Here is a 24,059-nt window from a genome sequence, read left to right on the forward strand (position 1 = left end):
TAAATTTAAAACTCATGTGTGCTGAGCATGATTAGAAATGTTGGAAGCCTTTTGTAGAGAGGTTAAAACTTGAGATTCCCTACTGCTGCTCTGATAAAAGAAACTAATTTAAAGAGAATTCTCTGTTTTGAGTTTTTTTTAAGGGGATTCAAACCTATATTACTATTCTGATCTAGAGCAAGAAACAACCAAGCGATCACACCATTCTGCACACTGGTTGATATTCATCAGAAAGTTTACACAAACATAAGCACAACTGCGAGGTGATCTGCTTTATTATCCAACAGCTTGCTGGTGTGTGAGGACAGCTTTCAGAGGCGGCGTGCATTTGGAACTTCTTCCTCTTTTAAACTTACAGAAGGCATTACTAGATTTTTTGTTTAGATATCATAAATTCTTGAATCTTACAATTATTTGCTTATGAAGTCTGTTTTCCCCCATTATAATTTCAGCCAATGTGCAATGTCAACAATCACAGGAATTCTCAAGTCCCTGTTACATACAGGAAAGACAGCAACTGAGAAACGGACTCCCAGTGCCTCACAGCACACATACGTCAGAAACACCGGACTACATTTGTGTCAGTGTGAACGGAATTAAACACACCAAAATTCACCTTTCCTTCACTACCAAGAAATGTATAATTCAGACATTAAAAAACTCTAGAGGCTGGCCCTAGTACATAAAGCAGAAATATTAGGCATTATTAACAATTATTTATGTATGTGGGTGCTTTAAAAAGTAAGTGAAACATGGAATTAAAAGTTTATTTTGTCCAAAAAAATCTAAATCCATTTATAGCTTTTTCCTAACATGTATTTTTCTTGAATTTTTGAAGACCTTGTATATGGTTTTTTTTCTGATTTATGAATTCAGCAAGTATTTATTAGCATCTCATATGGTCTGAACATATGACCCTGTATATGGTTTTAAAAACTTTTTTGTACCAACATAAACTTATCTCTTAATTATCCTTTCCATCAACTTTTTGAAGTACTTTTATATTTGCCTTTTTTGACAACATAGCACAGAATCTAATAAACTCTAGGGCATTTTAGAATGACAAAGATGCTGCCATATCAGTCAGCTTTCATGGATTAATACAACTGATGGATGACTCAATATCTAAAAGCAGATGAGGTTCACCATTTGTTTATCACCATTATCAAGTTATTTTCATAAGATTTCAAATGAAAAAATATGTTTTCCACTAAACTTGATTTTTTTCCTGTCCCGATTAAACCCAGATCAAATGCTTTCGGTGTCATTTGCTGAGAGGTAGTAGACCAGCCCTACTGTCTGTCTACTTTACCCTCAACCCAACATACTGCAGAAAATAAGCAGAGGCATAATATATATAGCAAAATCAAGTTCAGTGCAAATGAGTTTCATCATTCAATCATTTATGTGGAGAATGTTTGAAATATGGCAAACTCTCTCCCTTACTTCTTTAAAACTACGAATTTACATGAAGAAATACAGACCGCCACTCTGTTTTGCAAAAATACACATTATTCTAAAATTTAAATTTTATATAGAAGGAACAGTAACAAAGGTTAACACTATGAAATAGGTACTGTTTATTTCCATTGCACAAATGAGGAAATGAAGGCTCATAATAGAGAACTTGTACAGGAACATAAAACCAGGAAATGCTGCACCCACGACTGAAACTCAAGAGCATCTTCTCCAGAGTCCATGTGCTTTTGCTCCTTTGACACTGTATCACTGCATCTGTATACATCGGAAGTACGGCCAGAATTCACAGGGAAAAGAACCTACGCGCTAAGTAATCGTCTCTGCTGTTTCGCTGTTCCTGTTAATAACCCTTCTCTTGTTTTTATATTTTTAATTCTTGCTTTCTATGTTCCTTAATCACATCCTGCTGTTTATCCTTTTTTATTTCGACTGTTCCATTTTCCTCTACTTCATCAGTTTTTCAAGTAGCACAACAATTGTTTTAAATTTATATTAACAGGAACTTAACATTAGAAATATGATACACAGATGAGCTTTAAAGTTTTTTAGAATTAGTAATTTTAAAAAGTTAAGTTCCCTTAAATGAGCCTCCAGAAATGTGTTCCTGATTTTTTCTAAGAACCTGCAGGAAGGCATGCTGTGCACAAGCAGAGGCAACCCCATTGTTCGGTTCCTAGCAACAGCTCCTAACACTGCATTCTGTGTCATTTGTTTTGATCTGGGTGTTTTTTCCATCCATACCCAAAAGTAGTTCAACTCCAGCAACTCCAGCTATTGTTTCTTCTTCTTATCTTTTAAATCTGTAACAATCCATAATCAAATTCTCATATTCTAAATGTCTGAGAAAAAAAAAAAAAGAGGATACTCTTTTGGAAGAAGCTCAAGGTGCTACTTAGGGTGATTAATTCTACACTGACTCTTGGAGTCTCTGTAATGTGAACAAGAGTCTGTGCAGAGGGAAGCGGGTAGCCGAGGCAGAAGCTGAAAGCAGGGAAAAGGAAGAAGTGTTACTGTGTTTTCTTTTTCCCTTCTGAAGAGGACTACATCAATTTTCACATTTAAAATAGACACTGGAGAGATGATTCTCACAACTCAAATTTAGGAAAAATGTATTCTCTGTAGACTCCAAATTTCTTACACCGTGGTCCTTGATCTCCAGCTACTACAGGAAAGCAAGCCAGGCACCGGGCTTACCACACGTGAGTATGCCAGGGCAGCAGAGGCAGTGCCCACACCACTGGCCATTTGTGTCAGTCAGTCAGTGAGGTGCCTGTGCAGTTGTCACTAACAACATTGACAGTATTCTGGAACTTGTTCTTTGCTTGCTTTGTTAAAAAAAAAAAAAAGCAATGTGATTTTTAAAACAGAAAAAGATGCAATACGCATTCTAACCATCCATTCTAACCATCATCTCAGGCTTCAATTAAGAGCTTGCTACCTTCCTGGTTAAACATGTTGGTTGGAAAAAAATGAATTTTCCTGGAATTATGTATTTGTAAATGTAAAAGAAGCAGTGTTCCAATACTGAAAAGCAAATGGCCTCTCCAAAGTGGGTGGGAGGGTATGCAAAAAAATTTTTTTGAGAAATATACAAAATTAATCTGCAAAGATTCTACTGAAATGAGGACAGGCATCGTAAGTTCCTTTACCATGTGAATTACTGCAAAATCCCCAGAGTTCTATCAGCTACCGAATCTTCAGTAACCCTACCAAGAACTGCATAAGCTCTCATCGCGAAGAACTCAGAGGGTGGAAGGTCTAGGAGTGAACAGAGGGAAGGCAGACACAGGACGGCAGGCAGACAGACACGCTCAGCCTGGCTGACGGGAAAACGCATTTGGCAGTTTTGCTCCTGTCCACAGACACACTGACCTTCCTTGAGACTTTTCTGGTTGCTCCCCTCAAGGCATTCCTTCTCTTTTAATGGCTCGAAATCCCCAGCAGTTAAAATCTCTGGGAAGCCCTGCTGCTTCTTGGAGCTATCGATCATGGTGAGAGGCTCCTGGAGACGGGCAGCATCAAGCAGGAGAAGCGCGCAGTGGGCAGCGCAGCAGAGCTCACGACACCCTGGTCCCTGAGTCCTGGGCAGCTCCTCACAATACCCCAACCACTGGGCAATTATGTCTGCACGCAGGCGAAGGCGGCCATTACCCTTCCGTTCCCAGCTTGACCTGCAGATACACTCCTGCTGCTGGCAGCCCTTAACTCTCTCCCGCACCGGGAGGCAGAGTCTCAGAAGCACGACTCTCAAATCCCACCCCTTTTCCCAGCCAGCCCCCACTTCCCGTTGCCATTCCAGCCTCCCCCGCACGCGCGCCGGGTACTTCCATCTGCAGTTTGATGGTCCGAATCATCTGACAAGCACTGAGTCAAGCAGTTAAAAATAAATCCTCTAGTTGTTAAAAGAGAAGTCTCTGCTGATACCTAAAAAGACAAATTGCTGCCCGTGGTCTCTCTCGGGCTCTCTATAAACACAGCCGGGGGCTGTGGAAATACTTTCTATCGGCCAGACAAGCACATCCATTACTCATTAAGTTCCCCAGCTAAACAAACGGCAGTCCAGGGCATCTGAACGAAGTGCTCTTATCTCGGCAGAGGCACCACACTGAATAAACATGCTACCAGCACATCTGGAGGAAAGCACAGGCATCGTCCCCCCCGCCCCCCCCAGTTCTTCTGCAGGGTGCTTTTTGCTGCACAGAGTTGTCCCTGGCCAAGCCTAAGCTCTCAGTAACAGGGAAATGCACGGTGAAATTGCAGTTCTCTTCCTCCGGCAAGTCAAATCAGAACAGCAGTTTCCCTTTGTGCCACTAGTGGGCGGAGACAGTTAACTTAGCCATGATTTTCAACAGAAAAAAAAACCCTCCGCTCTCCACTGAGCGCGCCTATCTCACAGCAGCCAGCGAGCAGCCCAGGTTCCACTTCACAGGAGCTGTCACAGACAGGCATCTCCTTCAAGTCACAGGCTGCCACTCACTACGCACAAGGGCACTCCAGGCAAAGGTGCAGACAAGCCTCTCTCTAAACGCACCAAATTCGCAACAGCAGCCTAAGTAGTCCGATTTTAAAAAGCGGTTCAAAAGATGCTTTTCTGCAAAGACTGCTGGAATCCCACCGAGGCTATTCCGCAGCAGGCGGTGGACTCTGCTCCCTTGTTGGCGACCACCATCCAGCAGCGTGCTGGGACGCTGAGTTCCACACAAACACCTCTTGGATGAGATGACTGAGTGAGTGAATTAAAGCAGAACCAAGTGTAACAGGAACACTTGTGGTAACAGAATTCCAAAGAAGTCCCAAATCAATGACCAAGAGCCACTATTCTGACATGAATGACTCAATGGTCTCTAAAGCAGGCATATTTTCTCTTCAAAAGCAAAGGTACGGATACATTTTAATTATGCACCCGACATTTTCTCTTCAAAAGCAAAGGTACGGATACATTTTAATTATGCACCCGACATGACTCTCTTGTGAGATAGAGAGGCTTCAGTTTCGCAGCTGGGAAGTCTGTATGGTTCTCCCCGTTTGCACAGATGGGACTGCAGGGTGTATTCTGCCCTTTGTCCTTGGTGCTATCTACCCTCTCCAGCATCTCTGGGGGACAGCACTGCACAACGCACGACACACTTCTTGTTAACAGAAAGCTCCTGAAGCAACTTAAGCTCAGCCTCAGTAGTCCAAACCTCTGTAGAACAAACCCTGACAAGCTTATCACATGTCTCAAGTGTTCTATTACTATCTCTGATCCTGAGGTCTGAATTCTTCTACATAAACCACTCCTGCACTTTTAAAGGAATGGTAAAAAGAACCATTTTCTGTAGACTCTTCAAGTCAATTAATTAGATACAGCTTACCCCCATTTAATTCCCACAATCCTTGTGGTCACTATGATAATTTGTACACTACATTTACACAATAGGACCAAAGTCTCAGAGCTTGTCAGCGGCAGGTCTGAAATTCAACCAAAGCTGGAGCTCCCAAAACTAAGTCTTTCTATTGCACGGCACTGCCTGCTCTCTTGTAGAAATATGCCCTATTTCCAGGCTGTAGTTTGGTCTTGAGACAGGTTTAATAGCAGAAGCCATACTTCTTATGGCCTCCTAATAATTCTATTTCTGGTAAGAAGAAAGATAGCCAACATAATTGTAATAGAATTACTCTATGAAAGCATTTTAACTTTTTATGAGATAATAATAGCACCCAACTTTATTTAGAGATTACTATGTGCCACAGGCTGAGTGCTTTTTATGTAACACCTCACTTACACTTCTCAGAGATTTGTGTGTTCAACATTATGACCCCAATTTACAGATGGGTAAAGTGAGGCTTAGGAAAATCAAATACTTTGTCAGAGGTGGCATATTATATGCAGTGATCAGGATTCAAAAACAGCTGAGCTCTAGGACCCACATTCTTAATTACTTTGCAAAAAAAGAGTAACACGAACAGTAAGCTCTAAAACTGTTTTTTCCAAAATGTTGTTTTTAAATTCTGAAAAATGCCCAAATGTTTTCATTTTAGCCCACAGCCTGGAAATCTGAGCAGATACACGACCACACCAACAAATTTAAAACTCTATGGGGTCTGTGTGTGCAGGCAGGTATATATTCAATGTGTGTTGGAAAAAAGCTCTCTTTTAAAGATCTCCTGTAAGCCTATTATTTTTGTATCTAGTAAATATAAAAATCCTAATAAGAGAGCATATTGTCCTCTTGTACATGTATATCAAAAGTCTTTGTAATTCTGGAGTGAAAGGAAATAATTTCTCTAATGGTCAAAGTGTCTGAGAGGATGTGGAGTAATTTCAAATTCACAGAGCAGACATCTCCCATCTGCGAGAAAGCTCTGACCCGATTCCTCTCTACCCTGAAGCCTCAGGGGTAATTCCTACAAACAAGACTGGTCTACTGCAGCACCATCACACAAGCGCCACCATGAAGACACTGAGGCACGGGCACATCACGACCTCGGATCCACCCACATTGCAAAAGTTGTCCCAACAGCACCCTGTGTAGCTAAATGATCCAAACCAAGGGCACATACAGCACCGAGTTGTCAAGTCTCTTCAGCTTCCTGCCATCTCAAACTGCGCCTCAATCTTTCTTTTCTTTCAAAGATGACAGGTCATTATTGTGTAGGATTAACCCTCTGTTTGAGTGTGTCTGATGCATCCTCACGACTAGATTCAGGTGGCAGGAATACCATCGTCCTCCTCCATCAGCGTCTATGTCCCAATAAACTCATCACACATTGAGGACCCCTTAGGTTGAAGATCATCTATTCCCCTGATGCACCCACCACCAGAGCGCAGCAGCACTGCACTCTGCAGAGCGACGGTTCCTCCCCGTCAAGACCACAGGGCTGACTGGCAGCTGTGGCTGCTGCCACTGCCCAGCTTGGCAATAGAACACAGTACCACTTATCACTGGTCCAGGAAAAGATCAGGAATTCAAAGTCTGAAGTGCAGGGGGCTGGCGCTGGCCAGTTCGTGCCCCAGCTGTTCCTCTTCTGATCCAGCTCTCTGCTACGACCCGGGAAAGCAGTAGAAGATGGCCAATGTGCTTGGGCCCCTGCACCCATGTGGGAGACCTAGAAGCAGCTCCTAGCTCCTGGCTTCAGATTAGCCCAGCTCCAGCTGTTGTGGCCATTTGAGGAGTGAACCAGCGGATGGAAGACCTTTCTTCCTGTCTCTGTCTATAACTCTACCTCTCCAATATATAAATATGAAGTGCAGTTTCTGCTTCTATTGAATGTGTATTACTTTCATACATTCATAAAAAAAAAAACCCTAAGTCAAATCATCTTAAGTTGGGGACCATCTGCATCAGTGGCACACCCTACTGTCAGAAAAAGGATTGTCTTTACTTGTTTTGTAACAGCATGGTCTAACAGTCTCCTTTTTTTTTTTTTTTTTTTTAAGATTTATTTATTTATTTGAAAGGCAGAGTTACAGAGGGGCAGAAGTAGAGAGAGAGAGAGAGAGGTCCTCCATCTGCTGGTTCACTCACTAGATGGCTGCAACAGCCAGAGCTGTGCTGATCTGAAGCCAGGAGCCAGGAGCTTCCTCGAAGTCTCCCACACAGATACAGGGGCCCAAGGATGTGGGCCATCTTCTACTGCTTTCCCAGGCAGAGAGCTGGCCTGGAAGTGGAGCAGCTGGGGCTCGAACAGGCACCCATATAGGATGCCAGCACTGCAGGTGGCGGCTTTCCCACTATGCCACAGCATGGCCCCCCCCCCCATAGTTTCCTCTTTTATTCAAGGGGTTATAGCTTGTTATTGTCATTACTTATTTTGATGTTCAATTACCGCAGATTTGGTCTCTGGGGACTCTCATGGTTTCTTCCTCTCATGACCCTATCATTCTTTGGGCCCTTTCTCTGTCTCTGGCCCAAGTGTTACAGGCTCATTCTCACCTTCCCACTGCAGGCAGAAATATCTGAATGCCAGGTGTGCTCAGTGCTATCAGGGTGCCACTGCACCAAGGCCTTTTCTGTAGACACAGCTGGGAAGATGCCCATGAGTTTACTTGTTTACATGCATACACACATTCACACTTCTGTGTATTAGCAAATGTAAATACACATCTATATTAAAGCATTTTACATTTTTAAAGCTATATTGAACACTAGAAGTGCACCCTGAGGCTTCCAATCCTCATCCAATACCACAGGCTAGCTCTTACTTTCTCTTTTCTACATTTATAGTTCCCTCTCCTACAGTGAAACGCTTGTCTCCCATTATCTGCTACCCATTTCATGGACATGGGCACACTCCACCACTGTCACTGTGGCAGTCAAACCCTGTGCAGACGCCTCCTCACCCTGCACAGGTGGCCAGGACCTCCGCTGGCCCACCACCTCCACTTCCGCAGGGCAGCTGCCTTTCTCAGCCCCAAGTACCTTTTGGATTCAATTAGGGATGGAGAACGTAAGCCCACGGTTGTCAAATTACTTCCCAGCAGGTTTGTCTTTGCTCCTTACTCTGTGCTACATCATCGTTATTGTCATTTGGCTCTATCGTCACAAATGACATTTAACTTCAAATGACGCAATTAAAGTCACTTGTGCCATAAATCTCCTTCCACAGTGTTTATGTGTCTCTACACTCAAAAGTGCTGTTTTACCATGAAAGAGATGACAGTAAATCAAATCAATTTCCCAACTACCCAAAACACAGATATTTAATAAGCGTGAGAAAAATTATATGACTTAGAGACTAGGAAAAAACCAAGAAAGGCTTTGGGGAATCAGAACATGAGCAAACGTGGCTCAAGGGACCTACAGACAAGCTTAGCAAAGTCAATACACACTTAGAAGACTACGGGAAAAAAGATTCATCGCTGTGATACTGTACTTCAGTAAGGAGAAACCTGAGGATACCACCAACTGAGCAGTTATGTAAACCATTCAAAAATCATCGATTAAAAACTCAGTGACAAATGCAATTAACTCCCGAATACTAAGGTACTGTACAGCACTCAGAATGTGAACCTCTTCACAGCCTTCACAGGGAGAGGGAGCAATCTTTCCATCATGCACATCTCTCTTTTTTAAGAGATTTTTCACACAGGAATCCCAGATCCACAGCATTCAAAACCCACAAGGACTGGATGAAGTTAGGGAGAAAAAGTTCAAGGAGGTATACACCTGAAGCTTTTCTCCATATTTTAATAAAATACATATTGATCCATATTTTTCTCCTTTTTAACATTTTCTACTTAACATTACAAATACTGTAAAATATCACACTTATAAATTACTAAGTGAAAATGGTAAAATACAATTTTTTCCTGTAAAAAAGGAATTAAATGGCACTACCTCTGAGGTCAGACAGTACCCCTTAAAAGGTCTTCATTTTTATAACACACACACATACACGCGTATGTACAGAGAAAGGTCCTTCATTTTATTACTTTACAGATGTACATTCAAAACTAGTACAGCCACTGTGGAAGACAGCCTGGACACTGCTCAGAAATCTGAAAATAGATCTACCATTTGATCCAGAAATCCCATATGCAAGAGTTATCTGTACCACCATGTTTATAGCAGATCAATTCACAATAGCTAAGATAGGGAACCACCCCAGATGTCCATCAACTGATGACTAAAGAAAAATGTGGAATATATACACTACAGAATACTACTCAGCCATAAAACAGAATGAAATTCTGTGTTTTCCAACAAAATGGATGCAACTGGAGACCATTATGCTTAGCAAAAAGCATATGTTTTTCCTGATTGGTTGTAGCTAATACATAAAGTACCCCCTTACATCACCCCCCCCCCCAAATAAAAAACCTCTAAGTATATTGAGCTAAACTGACATCTTATGGTTTGATTGTTGTTTGACCCTTGTCTACTTACCTTTTACTTGTAGGGTTCTTTGTTTAGAGGCGTATTTAGCCTGTGATTATAAACTGAAAGTATGTTATCACAAAAAATTAAGCCTTTGGAAAGTATGTTATCTCAAAAAATTAAAAGAAAAAGAAGGAAAGGAGGAGGATGGAGGAATCGTATCTATGAAATCTTTCTCCATGTAGTAATAAAATTGTAATTAAAAGTAAAAACATATATTGAAAATACATTAATTCAGATGTAACTACATTAACCAATTAGCTGCTCTGAAAAACACTGCTTCATGAGAAGGGATCCTAAGGTATTGGATTTGTAAGGAACACAGATGGTTTCTGTGGCTAAACCCTGCGGTAAAACCAACCCTACAGAGGATGTGACAGCCTCTTAGCTCACAGGAGACAGACATGACTGCCATGTGTGGTACCACTCCTTTGAGTTTTCTTTGACATCTGATGACATGAACTGCTGTGGAGGCAAGGTTTTCTGGGATTGGAGCTTGACCACTAATAGTTTGCTGATTAACCTCTCCAGGGTCTGAGATGGCCAAAAGGTCACATGGGGTGGGATAGAGGGACACAGCTCACAGCACATCCTCAGCTGGGCCTTTATATTCTGCGGGACAGGGGCCACTGGTCTCTACTGATTCAGACGACTAGTATGGACAACTGGAGATGGCAGAATATACTCTATGGGCTTCAAAAGTCATTCAAGTCCTTTCCCTATTTTTCCCATGCAAGATCAGGCGAGACTGGGCATGTTCACAGTGATATGGCCTGGTTTTAAAGTTTTACAGGTACTTAAATATAAATACAGAAAACTAGCTGGGCACTTTCTTTGGGTTATATAATCTGTCCTCCTCAAAGTCTGAAGTGACTTCCTCATTATGTAATATAAGGAAGAATGAAATGGTTATAGCTTTGAAGGTTTAGCATGAATAGCAGGGATAAGCAAAAAATTGAGAGGGTCAAATCTCTGCCAACATTAGTTATAATCACTGCAAGTAGATGGTTAGCAGTTGTAATAGCAAGGAAATCGTCTACAATAGTCTTTCTCAACTTTTTTTTTTTTTTTACAAATGATTCTTGTCTCGTTTTTATATAACTTTTTAAATCACCTTCCATGTAATTTTAGTCCTGCAGACTTACTGTCTATGTACCACTGGCATATCTGTGCCTCGTACACACACAAAATTTTCTTGTCAATCTCCCAAGAAACAATTTTCATCTTGTTGGGAAAGTGTAACCTATAAGAGGGAAGCCAATGTATCCTATTTTGTTGAGAAAAACACAGTACAACCAAAGTGACCTGCACGCTCCCTATCTGTAATAATGGTTTTCAGATTACAGGTAAATTTAGCACATCTTTTGAGGACCTTGGGCATCTTTTGATCCTCCACAGCTAAAGTGTTAGGTCTTCCCCCACCACCTCCAAAATGCTGTGGTTCAGATATTTCAAGTCATTCTGCGGGAAAATGCAAATTTTAAATCCAACACTGCTTTCACTGAAAACAAATGCCTATATGCATTTTTCCATTTTGCTATTTCTTCATGTGATTTTTAAAGGCATGTATTAAGAAAAATCATTATATTTTAGGGGGGACAACAACATCACCGATCGGTGACGTTTGGAGGTAGGATGGCTTTGTGGAAGGAGCATAACTTCAGAGTTGTCAGGTCCTGAAAAAGTGGCAACATCTGTGTGCCTTGGCTGCCTCATCTGCACAACGAGGAAAATGACTGCTGTCTTCTGTGATTATAAAAACTAGGACAAAGGCACGTGCTTGCCCAACACAGGCAGAATGGGCACTTCCTACGTAGCAGCAGGAAGAGTCTCCCACGTCTGTTATTCGCCATGGCCTTGTGTTTGCTGGGCCTGGGGCTTCTCTGGTGTGTGTGTGCACTAGCCATGGACATTTTCCAACACATACCCTGAGGCAGCAGGCCAGCTGTAGACAAAGACACTACTGGTGGTGTTGCTTTAGTGTTTAGTATCTTTTGGTGTCTTCCTACTATCTGAGATTTGTTAAAATTGAATTTGTTATATGTGCAGAAAGCCTTGCCCATACGTTTTCCCTTAATGGGAACAAGGAAACAGGAAAATTGGGTTAAAAAATATGAGCATCACTAGGACTAAGAAATCAGAATTAAAAGACTTTATTTTAATGCTATGTCATCACCATATTAATACAAAGCAATCTTCATTCAAAACAACTCATTGAAGGGTCAGCATTGTAGCACTGTGGGGTAAGTCACTGTTTCTGAAGCCAGGGTCCCATAGGTGCTGATTTGTGTCCCAGCTGTTTCACTTTTGCTCCAACTCCCTGCTAATGGCCTGGGAAAAGCAGTGGAGGCCCAAATGTTTAGGCCTCTGACACTCACACTGGATACCTGGATGAAGCGCCTGGCTCCTGGCTCCTGGCTTCAGCCTGGCCCAGTGCTGGCTGTTGTGACCATCTGGGGAATGTACCAGTGGGTGGAAGTTCTCTCTCCCTGTAACTCTTTCAAGTCAATCAATCAATCTTTAAAACAACAACAACAACAAAAACCAACTCACTGAAAGTCAAAGTGAATTTACCAAGGAATCTCTGTGTGCTGGGGACTGCGTTAGAGGTAGAGGACACAGCTTGTCACCTAAATAGGGTCTAAGCTTTAAAAAACTTCTGATCACTACCTTTCTCCTCTTTTCCATTCTTTTATTAGACTGTTCTACATATCTGTGTTTTAACTATCTGTGGTTAACAGGAATTAAAAAAAAAAAAGTTTCCACTCTGTGGACTGGTATGTGGTCCTACTGCGCATGACGAGTAGCGCATGGTTAGTTGGCAACACCCAGATGGATCTGTGCTCTTCAACAACAGAAGTCCACTAAGCATGCACCTGTCTTACCAGTGTCAAACTACCATCAAAGTTTCTAAACTCTGTTTCCCAAGAACTGGCCCCAGCGCATGGTCCACACTGTGAATAATACTGCTTTCTAATCAACATCAACCCAGCCCTTTGTTCCCTAGACAATTAGTTTATAACCTAACTTGCATTTCTCTTCCTTAACTGTCTTTAAGTCAAACATAGTTATTTTAGAGGCCGGCACTCTGGCATTACAGGTAAGCTACTACCTGCAGCACCAGCATCCCATATAGGTGCCAGTTCGAGTCCTGCAAGCTCCATTTTCAATCCAGCTCCCTGCCTATGTGCCTAGGAAAGCAGAGGAGGATGGCCCAAGTGCTTGGGCCTCTGCAACCACAGGGGAGACCTAGAAGAATATCTGGGTGTGTGGCCCAGCCCTGACTGCTGTGGCCATTTGGGGAATGAACCAGCAGATGGAAGACCTATCCTCTTCCTCTCTGTATCTCTGCCTTTCAAATAAAGAACATCAACGTTTTAAAAAAGCATTAAAAAAAAAAAGAGGTAAAACACGGATTTCCTTCCATATCTCGCTAAGTAATGCCAAACTGCACTGGTTTTCAGTTAAAAAAACAACTATTTCCACTACCCTAAAATCTTGAAACGTCTGGCTATCTGCCATTACTCCTTGCCTGTACTCTGCTCCCAAGTAACTAATCATGGCCGTGCAGTCAGCCCCAGATCTGAGAACTGGGGAGAACACACATCAGGTCATAATTCTCAGGAGCCCAAGATACAGTCTCGGATGCTCATGAATTCTTCATCAAAGCTTTAAAAAAACTCTTCATTTTGTTAACCCGGAGAAGAAATAAAGGAATTCCCTTGATCAATTTTTAAATCAAGTGTTGCCAACTAATAACCAAGAAATACAGTGAGCTGACACTGTGATGACAACATACTCAAGCCCAGCCACCGGCCATGCGAACAGAGACAGGGATGGGAGAAATGAATTATCATGGCACACGGCTATACAGACTCTGAGCCTGTGCTGGAGCAGGGGGGAGCAGGTGCCAGGCAGCAATTACATTTGCAAAAATGCATCATGTCATAGTTAATACCGATTTATGTTTTTACAAGCATTGTGGATTTCTATAACTGAAATGCAGAGTTTCTGTTCTGTAGTGTGTAATTTCTACTAAGTTCAATGAGTTTATCGCTGTACATAATTAAGGCAACACTACACTAATAAAAATGGAGTCCTCTACTGATTGTTTTTAAATGGTCTGTTACCATCGTGTCTGTGAAGCCCGATTTCACCGTGTAACTCAAATGGAAAGAGGGGATGCTTTCAACCTACCATGTGACTCCCACAGAATTACCCTGAGGTGGCAGTAAACATTTGTTTATCTGATCTGATTGGGTGTCTTCTGCCATCTTGGGAGTCACAACAAAGGTAGGAATATCAAAACAGTACAGCTTGAGAAAAGAGGGAAGCCAAGAGGACTATCCAAATCCAGTATCAAGTCACACCAGGCCCTCTCACAAACTCTCCAAATGTCCCTTTCACTCTGACTCATTAATCACTTGCACCGCTATTCCACAACATCTTCCTTCCCCTCAGGATCACACTGCACTATCACCCTCACGTCTTACTCTCCGCAAGTAATTCAGGTCCCCAGATTTACTAACAACAGTGAGGTCCTCAGATGCGAACTGCACTGCGCTCCCACTCCCATTCTTCTTCACATCTTTAAGGAAGAATTGATTTGTGTATGTGTGGGGAGCAACTCGGACTATACTGTTACTGGAATTAAGACTTATTCTATACATCTGCTCTCCCACAATATGGCGCTGGGAGAGGAGCAAACAGCTTCTACCCAGCTGCCTCTCACCAACTTGACAAGCTGCAGGAGCTGCTCCTGATTGGAAGAGAGTAGCGTGCTCAGCGTGTGGGTAGCAGAGTTGGGATTGGTAGAAGAGGACTATAAAGGAGGAGAGAGACAACATGCACGAGGAACATCTATCTGAAGGAACACCTGTGCAGCCCCCGAGAGAGCCGGCCGGCGGTGAGCTGCTCCCCCGCAGAAGTGGGGAAAGTGGCAGGGGGAACCGCCCTTCCACGGAGGTGGAAGGGACGGTAGCCAATCCGGGAAGAACCAGCAGCAAACCCGGGGAGGGCCAAGCAGACAAAAGAACAGCACAGGGTCTTGTGTCGTTCCTCCATGAAGAGGGGGAGCGACATAATGGTGCCGTGACTCGGATATGAAGCCTAGGCAGGGTTTGGTGTCGTTCCTCCACGAAGAGGGGGAGCAACATAATGGTGCCGTGACTCGGATAGGAAACATAGGAGGGAAGAAGCGGGAAGAAGTGGGAAAATACCAGAGAGAGAGACTAGCAAAGAGCCTAGGGAAAGCCGGACAGAAAATGTGCCAGAAGAAGCTATCGAAAGCCTAGGCATAGACTCGGATACGGACTGTGGGAAAGAAGTTAGGATTGGACGTTAGGATTAAAAGCGAAAGTGAAAGCTAGAACAAATAGACTCGGATACGGACTGTGGGGAGAAGCCAGGAGAAATGAGAGGGGAATATTGTTGGAAGAAAACTTAGGGAAACATACCGGGTAGAGAAAAATGTTAGGGGAAAATGAAGCCGCCACGGGGCGAGGCGCTGAGAAGCCACAAAGATAAGAGAAACAGAAGTTTAGAAGTAAAATGAGAGAAATAGGAATGCTGGCAGATAGAAGTAAAATAGGAGAGATAGGAATGCCCGGAGGTAGAGAAATAGGGAAAAATAAGGCCTCCCCACAACACGGCAATGAGAGAGCTTGGATTCGGTCTGCCTGATTAGTAAGACGATAAGTACCTGTGGGCGGCTGCAGGTCACCGAAGACAGGCACGAATTAACATCATTAAGTCTTCCCACAATACGGCAATGAGAAGGCTTGGATTCGGTTTGCCTGATTGATAGGACTTGTAAGCACCTGTGGGCGGCTACAGGTCACCAAAGACAGGCACGTTATCAACATAAGTCTCCCCACAATACGGCAATGAGAAGGCTTGGATTCGGTTTGCCTGATAGGGCTTGTAAGCACCTGCAGGCAGTTCTAGCAGAGCAGAGCATGCGCTGCAGGGCACCGAACACAGGCATGCATCAGCGCCTAAAAACCTCCTCACAACATGGCGAAGAGAGGACCCGGATTCGGTTTGCCTGATTGATAGGGCTTGTAAGCACATGTGGGCAACTCTAGCAAGCAGAGCAGAGTGTGTGCCGCGGGGCACCGAAGACAGGCGCGTATCAACGCCAAAAATAAAAAGAAAGGGGGATCTGTGGGGAGCAACTGGGAGCAACTCGGACTAGACTAAGTTACTGGAATTAAGACTTATTCTATGCATCTGCTCTCCCACAATATGGCGCTGGGAGAGGAGGAAACAGCTTCTACACAGCTGCCTCCAGTTCAACCAATAAACTGTAGGACCTGCTCCTGATTGGAGGAGAGCAGCGTACTCGGCGCGTGGGTAGCAGAGTTGGGATTGGTGGAAGAGGACTATAAAGGAGGAGAGAGGCCGGCGCCGCAGCTCACTAGGCTAATCCTCCACCTAGCGGCGCCGGCACACCGGGTTCTAGTCCCGGTCGGGGTGCCGGATTCTGTCCCGGTTGCCCCTCTTCCAGGCCAGCCCTCTGCTGTGGCCAGGGAGTGCAGTGGAGGATGGCCCAGGTGCTTGGGCCCTGCACCCCACGGGAGACCAGGAAAAGCACCTGGCTCCTGGCTCCTGCCATCGGATCAGCGCGGTGCGCTGGCCGCAGCGCGCCGGCCGCGGCGGCCATTGGAGGGTGAACCAACGGCAAAGGAAGACCTTTCTCTCTGTCTCTCTCTCTGTCCACTCTGCCTGTCAAAAAAAAAAAAAAGGGAGGAGAGACACAACATGCACCAGGAACATCTATCTGAAGGAACACCTGTGCAGCCCCCGAGAGAGCCGGCTGGTGGTGTGCCGCTCCCCCGTGGAAGTGGGGAAAGCGGCAGGGGGAACCACCCTTCCACTGAGGTGGAAGGGACGGTAGCCAACCTGGGAAGAACCAGCAGCAAACCCGGGGAGGGCCGAGCAGACGAAAGAACAGCGCAGGGTCCTGTGTTGTTCCTCCACGAAGACAGGGAGCGACATGTATGTAATTGGGGATCCATGTACTTTGTTTAGGATTCTAGGCCCTCCTGCCTACTTATAAAACTGTGACCAATTACCTACACCTCTCCACCAGGATCTTGGTGCCTGCTAACATATTTTCATTTCCCCCAAACAGCTCTCTTTTCTAATTTAAGATTTTGATTCCGAATTTCTATACCTTCTCCCCTAATAATCTTATTCTCTGCACTGGCATCAACTATTAACTCTCAGCACCCATCACTACACACATACACATATACCCTACATACACCCTACCTCTGGATCATACACCTCTTGCTTCTAAATAGTAGTTTGGTTTCTAGATGAGTTTTCTTTTTCTTTTTTAAACTGAGGCTCAGATTTATTTATTTATTGACAGGCAGAGTTTTAGACAGTGAGTGAGAGAGAGACAGAGAGAAAGGTCTTCCTTTTTCAGTTGGTTCACCCCCCAAATGGCTGTTATAGCCAGCGTGCTACGCCGATCCGAAGCCAGGAGCCAGGTGCTTCTTCCTGGTCTCCCATGCAGGTACAGGGCCAAGTGCTTGGGCTATCTTCCATTGCCTTCCTGGGCCACAGCAGAGAGCTGGACTGGAAGAAGAGCAAGTGGGACAGAATCCAGTGTCCCAACCGGGACTAGAACCTGGGGTGCCGGCGCTGCAGGCGGAGGATTAGCCTAGTGAGCCACGGCGCCGGCCGACATCTATAATTTTTTAGACACGCTGTGCTTGACTTCACTGGGAAAACAAAGACTTAAAAAAAGAAAAAGAAACTCCAGCAAGTAATGGGTTAGCCTATAACTCAGGTTAGTCCAGTTGTGAGAGAACATAGGATAGAAACATAAATAACCAGAGACCTCAATCTGGTACTCCCAGTATAAGCCAGACAAAGTAGATGAAAAATAAGGCCACAATTGCACAATCCATTAACAGATCTTACCGATATGTACTGGACTTCATATTCTGATGCCAGAGAATACACCTCAAATATGCATGGAATACTTGGAAAACAATCACACACTATGTCACAAAGAAAACTTCAGCAAGTTCCATAAAATAAAATACATTCCAAACACTCCAATCTCAGTGTAATGCAACTATAAATTATTAATTAAAAAACTAAAAGGATTAAGTCCCTAGAAATTATGTTTCCTATTAACTCAAAGAAAACAGGGAAAGCACAAACTAAAATGGAAGAATTTCTAAAAAAGAATCAATAGTGCTTTTTGTACAGCAGTATTTATGGCAAACATTTAAGCAGTAACCAGAAAAAAATTAAAATCCACAAGCCAGTATTTCAATACAAATGTAAGAACAGAAATGTGGTATGCAGGGAGGGGTCCAGGCACTCAGGCCATTTTCTGCTGCTTTCCCCAGCACATGCGCAGGGAGCGGGAGAGGGGAAGCCAGCTTCGCAGGTGGCGGCTTAACCCACTGCGCCAGCCCCCAATGCGAAAATAAGGTTAAAGAACAAACAAAACAAAGAACAGAGCTTCATTGATTCATGGGATGATACCAAGAGTTTATCTTTTATGTACCTGGAGCCCCAGAAGGATGGTAGAGAGAGGATGGAACAGAAAACATATTTATGAAAGTAATTCCTGAAAATTAGTCAAATCTGATTAAAAAACATAAACTTACTGATTTAACAGATCAACCTCAAGTAAGGATAAATTGAAATACATACAGACATCAACAGCCTTTGAATACAACAATCTATAAGTGGTTAGAGAATACTGTAGTAGAAAAAACTCCATTAACAATAGAAAAAAAAAAAAAAGGCGGAAGATGATAAAAGTCCCAAAGAATAAACAAGAAAGGTATGAAAACCCTGAAAAACACAAAAGTAGGCTTGAACAAATAGAAAGACAATTCCTGTAAGACCTCTCTGTGTCCCTCTCACTGTCTGTAACTCTACCTCTCAAATAAATAAAAATCTTTAAAAAACAAACAATCCCTTTGATCTAAAGGGAATCAAGGATCAAAAAGCGTGTGGGGGTAGTGAGGGAGTCAAACCAGATGAGTACTCCGAATACTGATGGGATTCTTCTATAACTGGGCACAGGGAAAGGTTTTCAAACTACGTCGCAAAACTCAAATGCACTACAAGACAATTTGAACACTAATAAAATTTGGCCTTGTTATAAACACAATAGAGAAAGCGTTAGTAGCCTCAATATAAAAATAAATCTTTAAGAATTAGAAAGTTCTAGAATCTGACTGAGATGAACAGATAACTCATTCAGTCCAAAAAAGATTCTGAAATAGCCCTTCAACATATGAAAAGATGTCCAATGTTACTCACAATTAGAGAAGTTCAAAATACCAATTGGTAAAAAAGTCTGACCATATATTCTATCAGTGAGGGTGTGAAGGAAAAAAATCCCCATACACTGCTGGCTGTAATGCACAAGCCCTGAGAGAGCAACTGGGCAAGGTCTAACAGAACCACACAGGCAGCTGCCTTTCGACCCAGCAACCCTACCTCTGGAGATGTCCCTGAAGGACACGACTCCAGCACTTTAAGAAGACACAGCAGCAGGCTGAAAGTCATTTCCTGCAGTGGTCTGTGACTGCAAAATTCTGGAAACAAACGAAACACATTCACATAGGAGACTGGTTAAATGCGCTGTGATCCAACCATGCAATGGAACACAACACAGCTGTGCAAAGGATTAAGGAAGAACTTGATGAACGGATGGGAGATGGTTCTCGGGATGTGTGAAGTGAAAAGAGAAAACTGCAACATAGTACCAATATGTTACTCTTGCATAATAAAGGAGAAATAATATATTTTAGTTGCTTGTTTGTAAGGGGGGGGGGAACAAAGTAAGAACAAACTACAAACCAGTGAGACTACTTCCACTGGGTGGAGAAATGGTGAAAGGATGTAAGAAGGGAATGGGATAGGGGAGGAGTGACACTTCTCTTAGGACACTTTTCCTGAATAGTTCTGACTTTCAGAAGCTTGCTAACAGATACTCAAAAATAAATGAATGAAATTGGCAAGGATGGGAGACAACCCACATTTAATAGCAACAAAATAATGAACTTAACTGTATTTCAAATAACATGGTCTCCCCTAAATGAAGATACAATACTCCCATGCCAACAACTCCTATATATAAAATTTTGATTAAATATCTTTGGCCATAGGCAAAAAATATGGTAGACAAGAACCAAATTCTATATAGCAGATATTCTGAAAACAGCTTTATTGAGATATATAATCTACAAACCATAAAGTTCATCTGTTTAAAAATACATTGTGGATAATGGAAGCCAGCTTCTCTCTGCCAGAGAAGGGAAACACCAACATGGAAAAGGATAATGCTAAAATGAAAATGGACCCTGTGAAGCAGGAATGAATTGGAGGTATCAGTAAGAATGTCTGGTTGTTAATATACACAGAGATAGAGACAGAAATAGATGTGTGTGTTTATGTTCATGTATTTCCTTTTTCTGTCCAAGGAGAAGATCTAGAGGCAATGAACACAGCTAGTTTCCAGCTCTTGGTTTATAAACACTCCACCAAAAGAAACCAGACCTTCTTGGAAAAATGATGATTCCAGGGCTTGGGTGGGTAAAGTATAAGTTGAAATGGAAACACCCTGTGCCAGAAGGCAAATACGTGCTCAGAGAATGATGGGAACTTGTCACAAGGGCACAGAGACAGTTTAAAGGAGCTGCCACAGCCACAATCAAGACAATCTAGGCATCCAAGTAAACACTAACACCGTACTATGACCCACTGACTTCACTATACCACTTCGAACTCCATGAATAACTAAAGGCAGAGAGGGGGGAAGCTTGTAAAGCAGAATGTCATGTCACAAAGAATGATGGGACTGGAAATCACCACTTAGCAATTACCAGCATGATAGCAACTTAAGTGAGAATTAGGAGTGGCTATCAAAACTTCTCAGTGCAGGTGAAAGTCTGGTGAGGAACACAATATTTACATAGCATCAAAGTAATCCCCGTAAGACTTGTGGTAATTACAAAATCACAAAAGGAAAAACAGCAACTTTCCACTACTTCAACCAAGTGACCACAGGATGACCAGTAGTGTGTCGGACACTGCGAACCTCCTGATCCAACACTGAGAAGGCACAACGCTATTTCTGTGGCTTTCAAGCCTAAAGCAAAACCTCATCTGACCCTGGAGAACCAAGGGGCGAACCCAGACTGAGGGTCATTCCACAGATTAACAGCCTATGAGGTTCAAAAATTCCTGTAACGAGAGTAGTACGTCAATTATTTTTGTTAATTTTTCAATAAGGTTGACATGCACACCTGGAAGTGGTGGTTCTACTTTGCAAACAGCATAAATTTTATCACAGCTGCCTCCTTTAAAGTCATTATGTCTTATTTCCTCCTTTCAACTATAGGGAAGGAGAAATACAATCAAAGCTGTAAATGCAAAAAATTGTGTCTTTCATCATTTCAAATAAAATATGCAGAGGTAAGTTACAAAATACTATCTGAAAAACAGGGACTGCAAACATATTTTCATGTGTCCTAAGTATGTAAGAACTGAAAAGACGCACAAGTTCAGGCTTAACACTGAAAGCCAAGGTTGTTAACCCTTCCATGGCTTCAATAACAGACCACCAAACATGTATTCTGAAACATCGAGTTAGATGGACAGAGGGAAGAGCTGGAAGGTGGTGGATGCCACGTTGCAGGTGGGCGGTGTGAAGGGGACAGGGAGGGACAGTGAGAACATGTAGGAGAAGGCAGAGAGAACAACGTGGGAGAAAACTCCGAGGGAGCGACACACGGGAAACAGCTGGGAGCGGCTCAGCCAGGCTGCATCGCAACGTGGACCGGCACAGAGTTCACAGCAGCACTCAGTCCAGAAAGCGGGCTGATGTCCCCGAGGAGTTGCAGACGACAGCAGCACGCCTGTATGTGTGCCCCCAGAAAGACCAGGCAGTGGCTGTGCACAGCACAGCGGCATCCAACAGGAGGACAAACCCACGGGCAGCCAGCTGCAAAGATGGGAGAGCAGGAACAGACCAGCAGCCGCTTTCCGGCGGCTTCTCAGACAACTTCTGGCAACCCTGTGAACCAGCCTCAATCGGCAGTGAGGTCGGAATTTTAGTGTAGGATTATCAAACATTAAATTATCTACACTTACAATCCTAATATGATGGAGGGACATCCTCAAATTTAAGAAAACTTAGCTTCTGGACAAAACATTCATCATGGAAACTGAGGAATCAAGAGTGCTGCAACTAACTGTCCCACCCTTTTTAGCCTGGCGAGAAGTGTGAAAATCCCAATTTAAAACTGGAAAACAAAGGAAGATATAATTACAAATAGTTTCTTTTTGTCCTCAGTTTTTCTCTTTTCTTCTCTCTCACACAGAATCAACCCTAACCTTAATTCAACAAGGACAATGTTCATACTTGAGCATCTGCTCTGGTGTCCCCAAGACCTGACCTCAGACAAACCCCACTGTGTCTCCTCCAGCCCTGGAACTCGGGAGACGTTTCCACATCGCTCAGAGCCTCTGCCTCTTAGCTCCCTCAAGTGACTCTTGCAGTCCCGCAAGACTGCTGGGAGGATCCAGTGGGGAAGCAGCAAGTGCAGTGCCTGGCACACAGGAAGCCCTCATGACAAAGCTGCCCTAGAAGCCCCTCCTGGTGCTTACACTGTCTCGTGGCAAGGACTATCAGCAAAGAAAATACAGGCTTCTTTTTCAAAGCACAATATAAATTTAAGTGAAATATTTGGAAAAATGGCTTCCACATGGACTTCTGTTCTCAGCGATCGTTAGTACTGAATGGTAAACACTCTCATTAAAAAGATGTAGCAGGGATTAAGATATAGGGTAAGCAGAAAAATAAAATAAAAAAGATATAGGGTAAGTTGGTAGATAATGCTAAAATATTAGGAAATGCATTGAAAATGACAGAATTGTAGGCTGTAATGACTACTAATTTTCCTGCAAATTAAAAACATTTCCCTGATTGGAGAAATGGAATCATCTTTTTACATAGCTTTTTAAAAATAGTCGTACCTGACTTGTCTCCAAGTAAGTCCTTAAAAAGTCTATCCAAAACACAGGGTGGGAAAAAGGACAGAGTGAAATCTGTGAGCTATTTCATGAAACAGAGAAAGGAAGGAAAGACAAAGACAGGAACGAAGTGAAAAAGAAAAAACTCAAGAAACTTTTAAATGTAATTTTGATTGTATGCTCTCAATGGGATATAATCCAAGGACAGAAAGAACTGCAAAAAAAACAAAAACAAAAACTTTAGCTTTATAGATTGTTAGTAGTTGCGTTGCTGTTGTAATCCTGAGAGTATTTTATGTATTACAGCTTGAAATAAATGAGTAAATATATTGATGTTTTTGAAAATGCAGGTTTTTCAATGTAGGACAAAAGATACCTATAATAATGGGAATGCATAGGAAAAAAATTCATGGTGTTGGTTTTATATTTAGGAATTTTATTTAGGACATCTCTTTCCACTCTGTGGTTTGCCTTTTTTTCTCTCAATGACCCCTTTTGGTGCACAATGTTTTTATTTTGTTTTGTTTTGTTTTTTAAAGATTTATTTATTTATTTTGAAAGGCAGAGTTACAGAGAGAGAGAAGGAGAGGCTGAGACAGTGTAATACACAGAGACACATGTGTCCTAAGTGTACAATTCACCAACCTTTTACAAACTCCACACATCTACACAACTAGGATGAGGAAACCGCACATTTTCCAGACCCTAAGAGGTTCAGCCTTCTGCTTCCCTTCTAGTAACTCCTCCCCTGACAAGAGTGACCATTATCTTCATTTCAATACCGCGGAGTAATTGTGCCTATTTTGCACGTCAGTTAACCACATAGAATGTACTCTTCTGTGACTAGCTGCCCTTGCTCAATGTTATTTTCATAAAATTCATGCATATATTCTCGTACATAGTTGTAGTTCATCTGTAATGTTATTTGTCCACTAAATCCTACATCACATTTAACCATCTCACTGCAGCTAGGCATTTTGGTAGTATCCATTCTTACCTATCGTAGTGCTGCATTATGAACAGTCTAGTGCATTCAACCTTAAGAAACTGATGTCATATAACAAAAAAGGGCAATGTCATATAACTGAAATTAAGACATCATCTTTTGATGGACATATATATGCGTTTCTATTGGGATAAATCTAGGAGTGGATCAATTCTTTTAAAAAATGGTTTTAACAGTTAACATATCCAGCGATT

At 42.7% G+C, this 24,059-nt stretch overlaps 1 protein-coding gene across 15 annotated transcripts in view; it reads right to left on the reverse strand.

Annotated features, from left to right (window-relative positions):
- MRTFB (myocardin related transcription factor B) overlaps positions 1–24,059 on the reverse strand; it is a 290,368-nt gene that overhangs the window by 72,083 nt on the left and 194,226 nt on the right. Inside the window, exon 1 of one of the 15 annotated variants that reach the window (XM_008257744.4) lies at positions 17,775–17,839. The exons of 13 other annotated variants lie outside the window; for them this stretch is intronic. Coding sequence is in view for 1 of the 2 variants with exons in the window: in XM_002711759.4 (XP_002711805.2) it covers positions 3,352–3,469 (118 nt within the window). In the remaining variant the exon portion in view is untranslated. Of the gene's footprint in view, positions 1–3,351; positions 3,730–17,774; positions 17,840–24,059 lie in introns of those variants that run through there. One more of the 15 variants, XM_002711759.4, reaches the window with a different exon arrangement.

The sequence above is a fragment of the Oryctolagus cuniculus genome, chromosome 19 (genome assembly GCF_964237555.1).
Source record: "Oryctolagus cuniculus chromosome 19, mOryCun1.1, whole genome shotgun sequence".
NCBI classification, from domain to species: Eukaryota; Metazoa; Chordata; class Mammalia; order Lagomorpha; family Leporidae; genus Oryctolagus; species Oryctolagus cuniculus.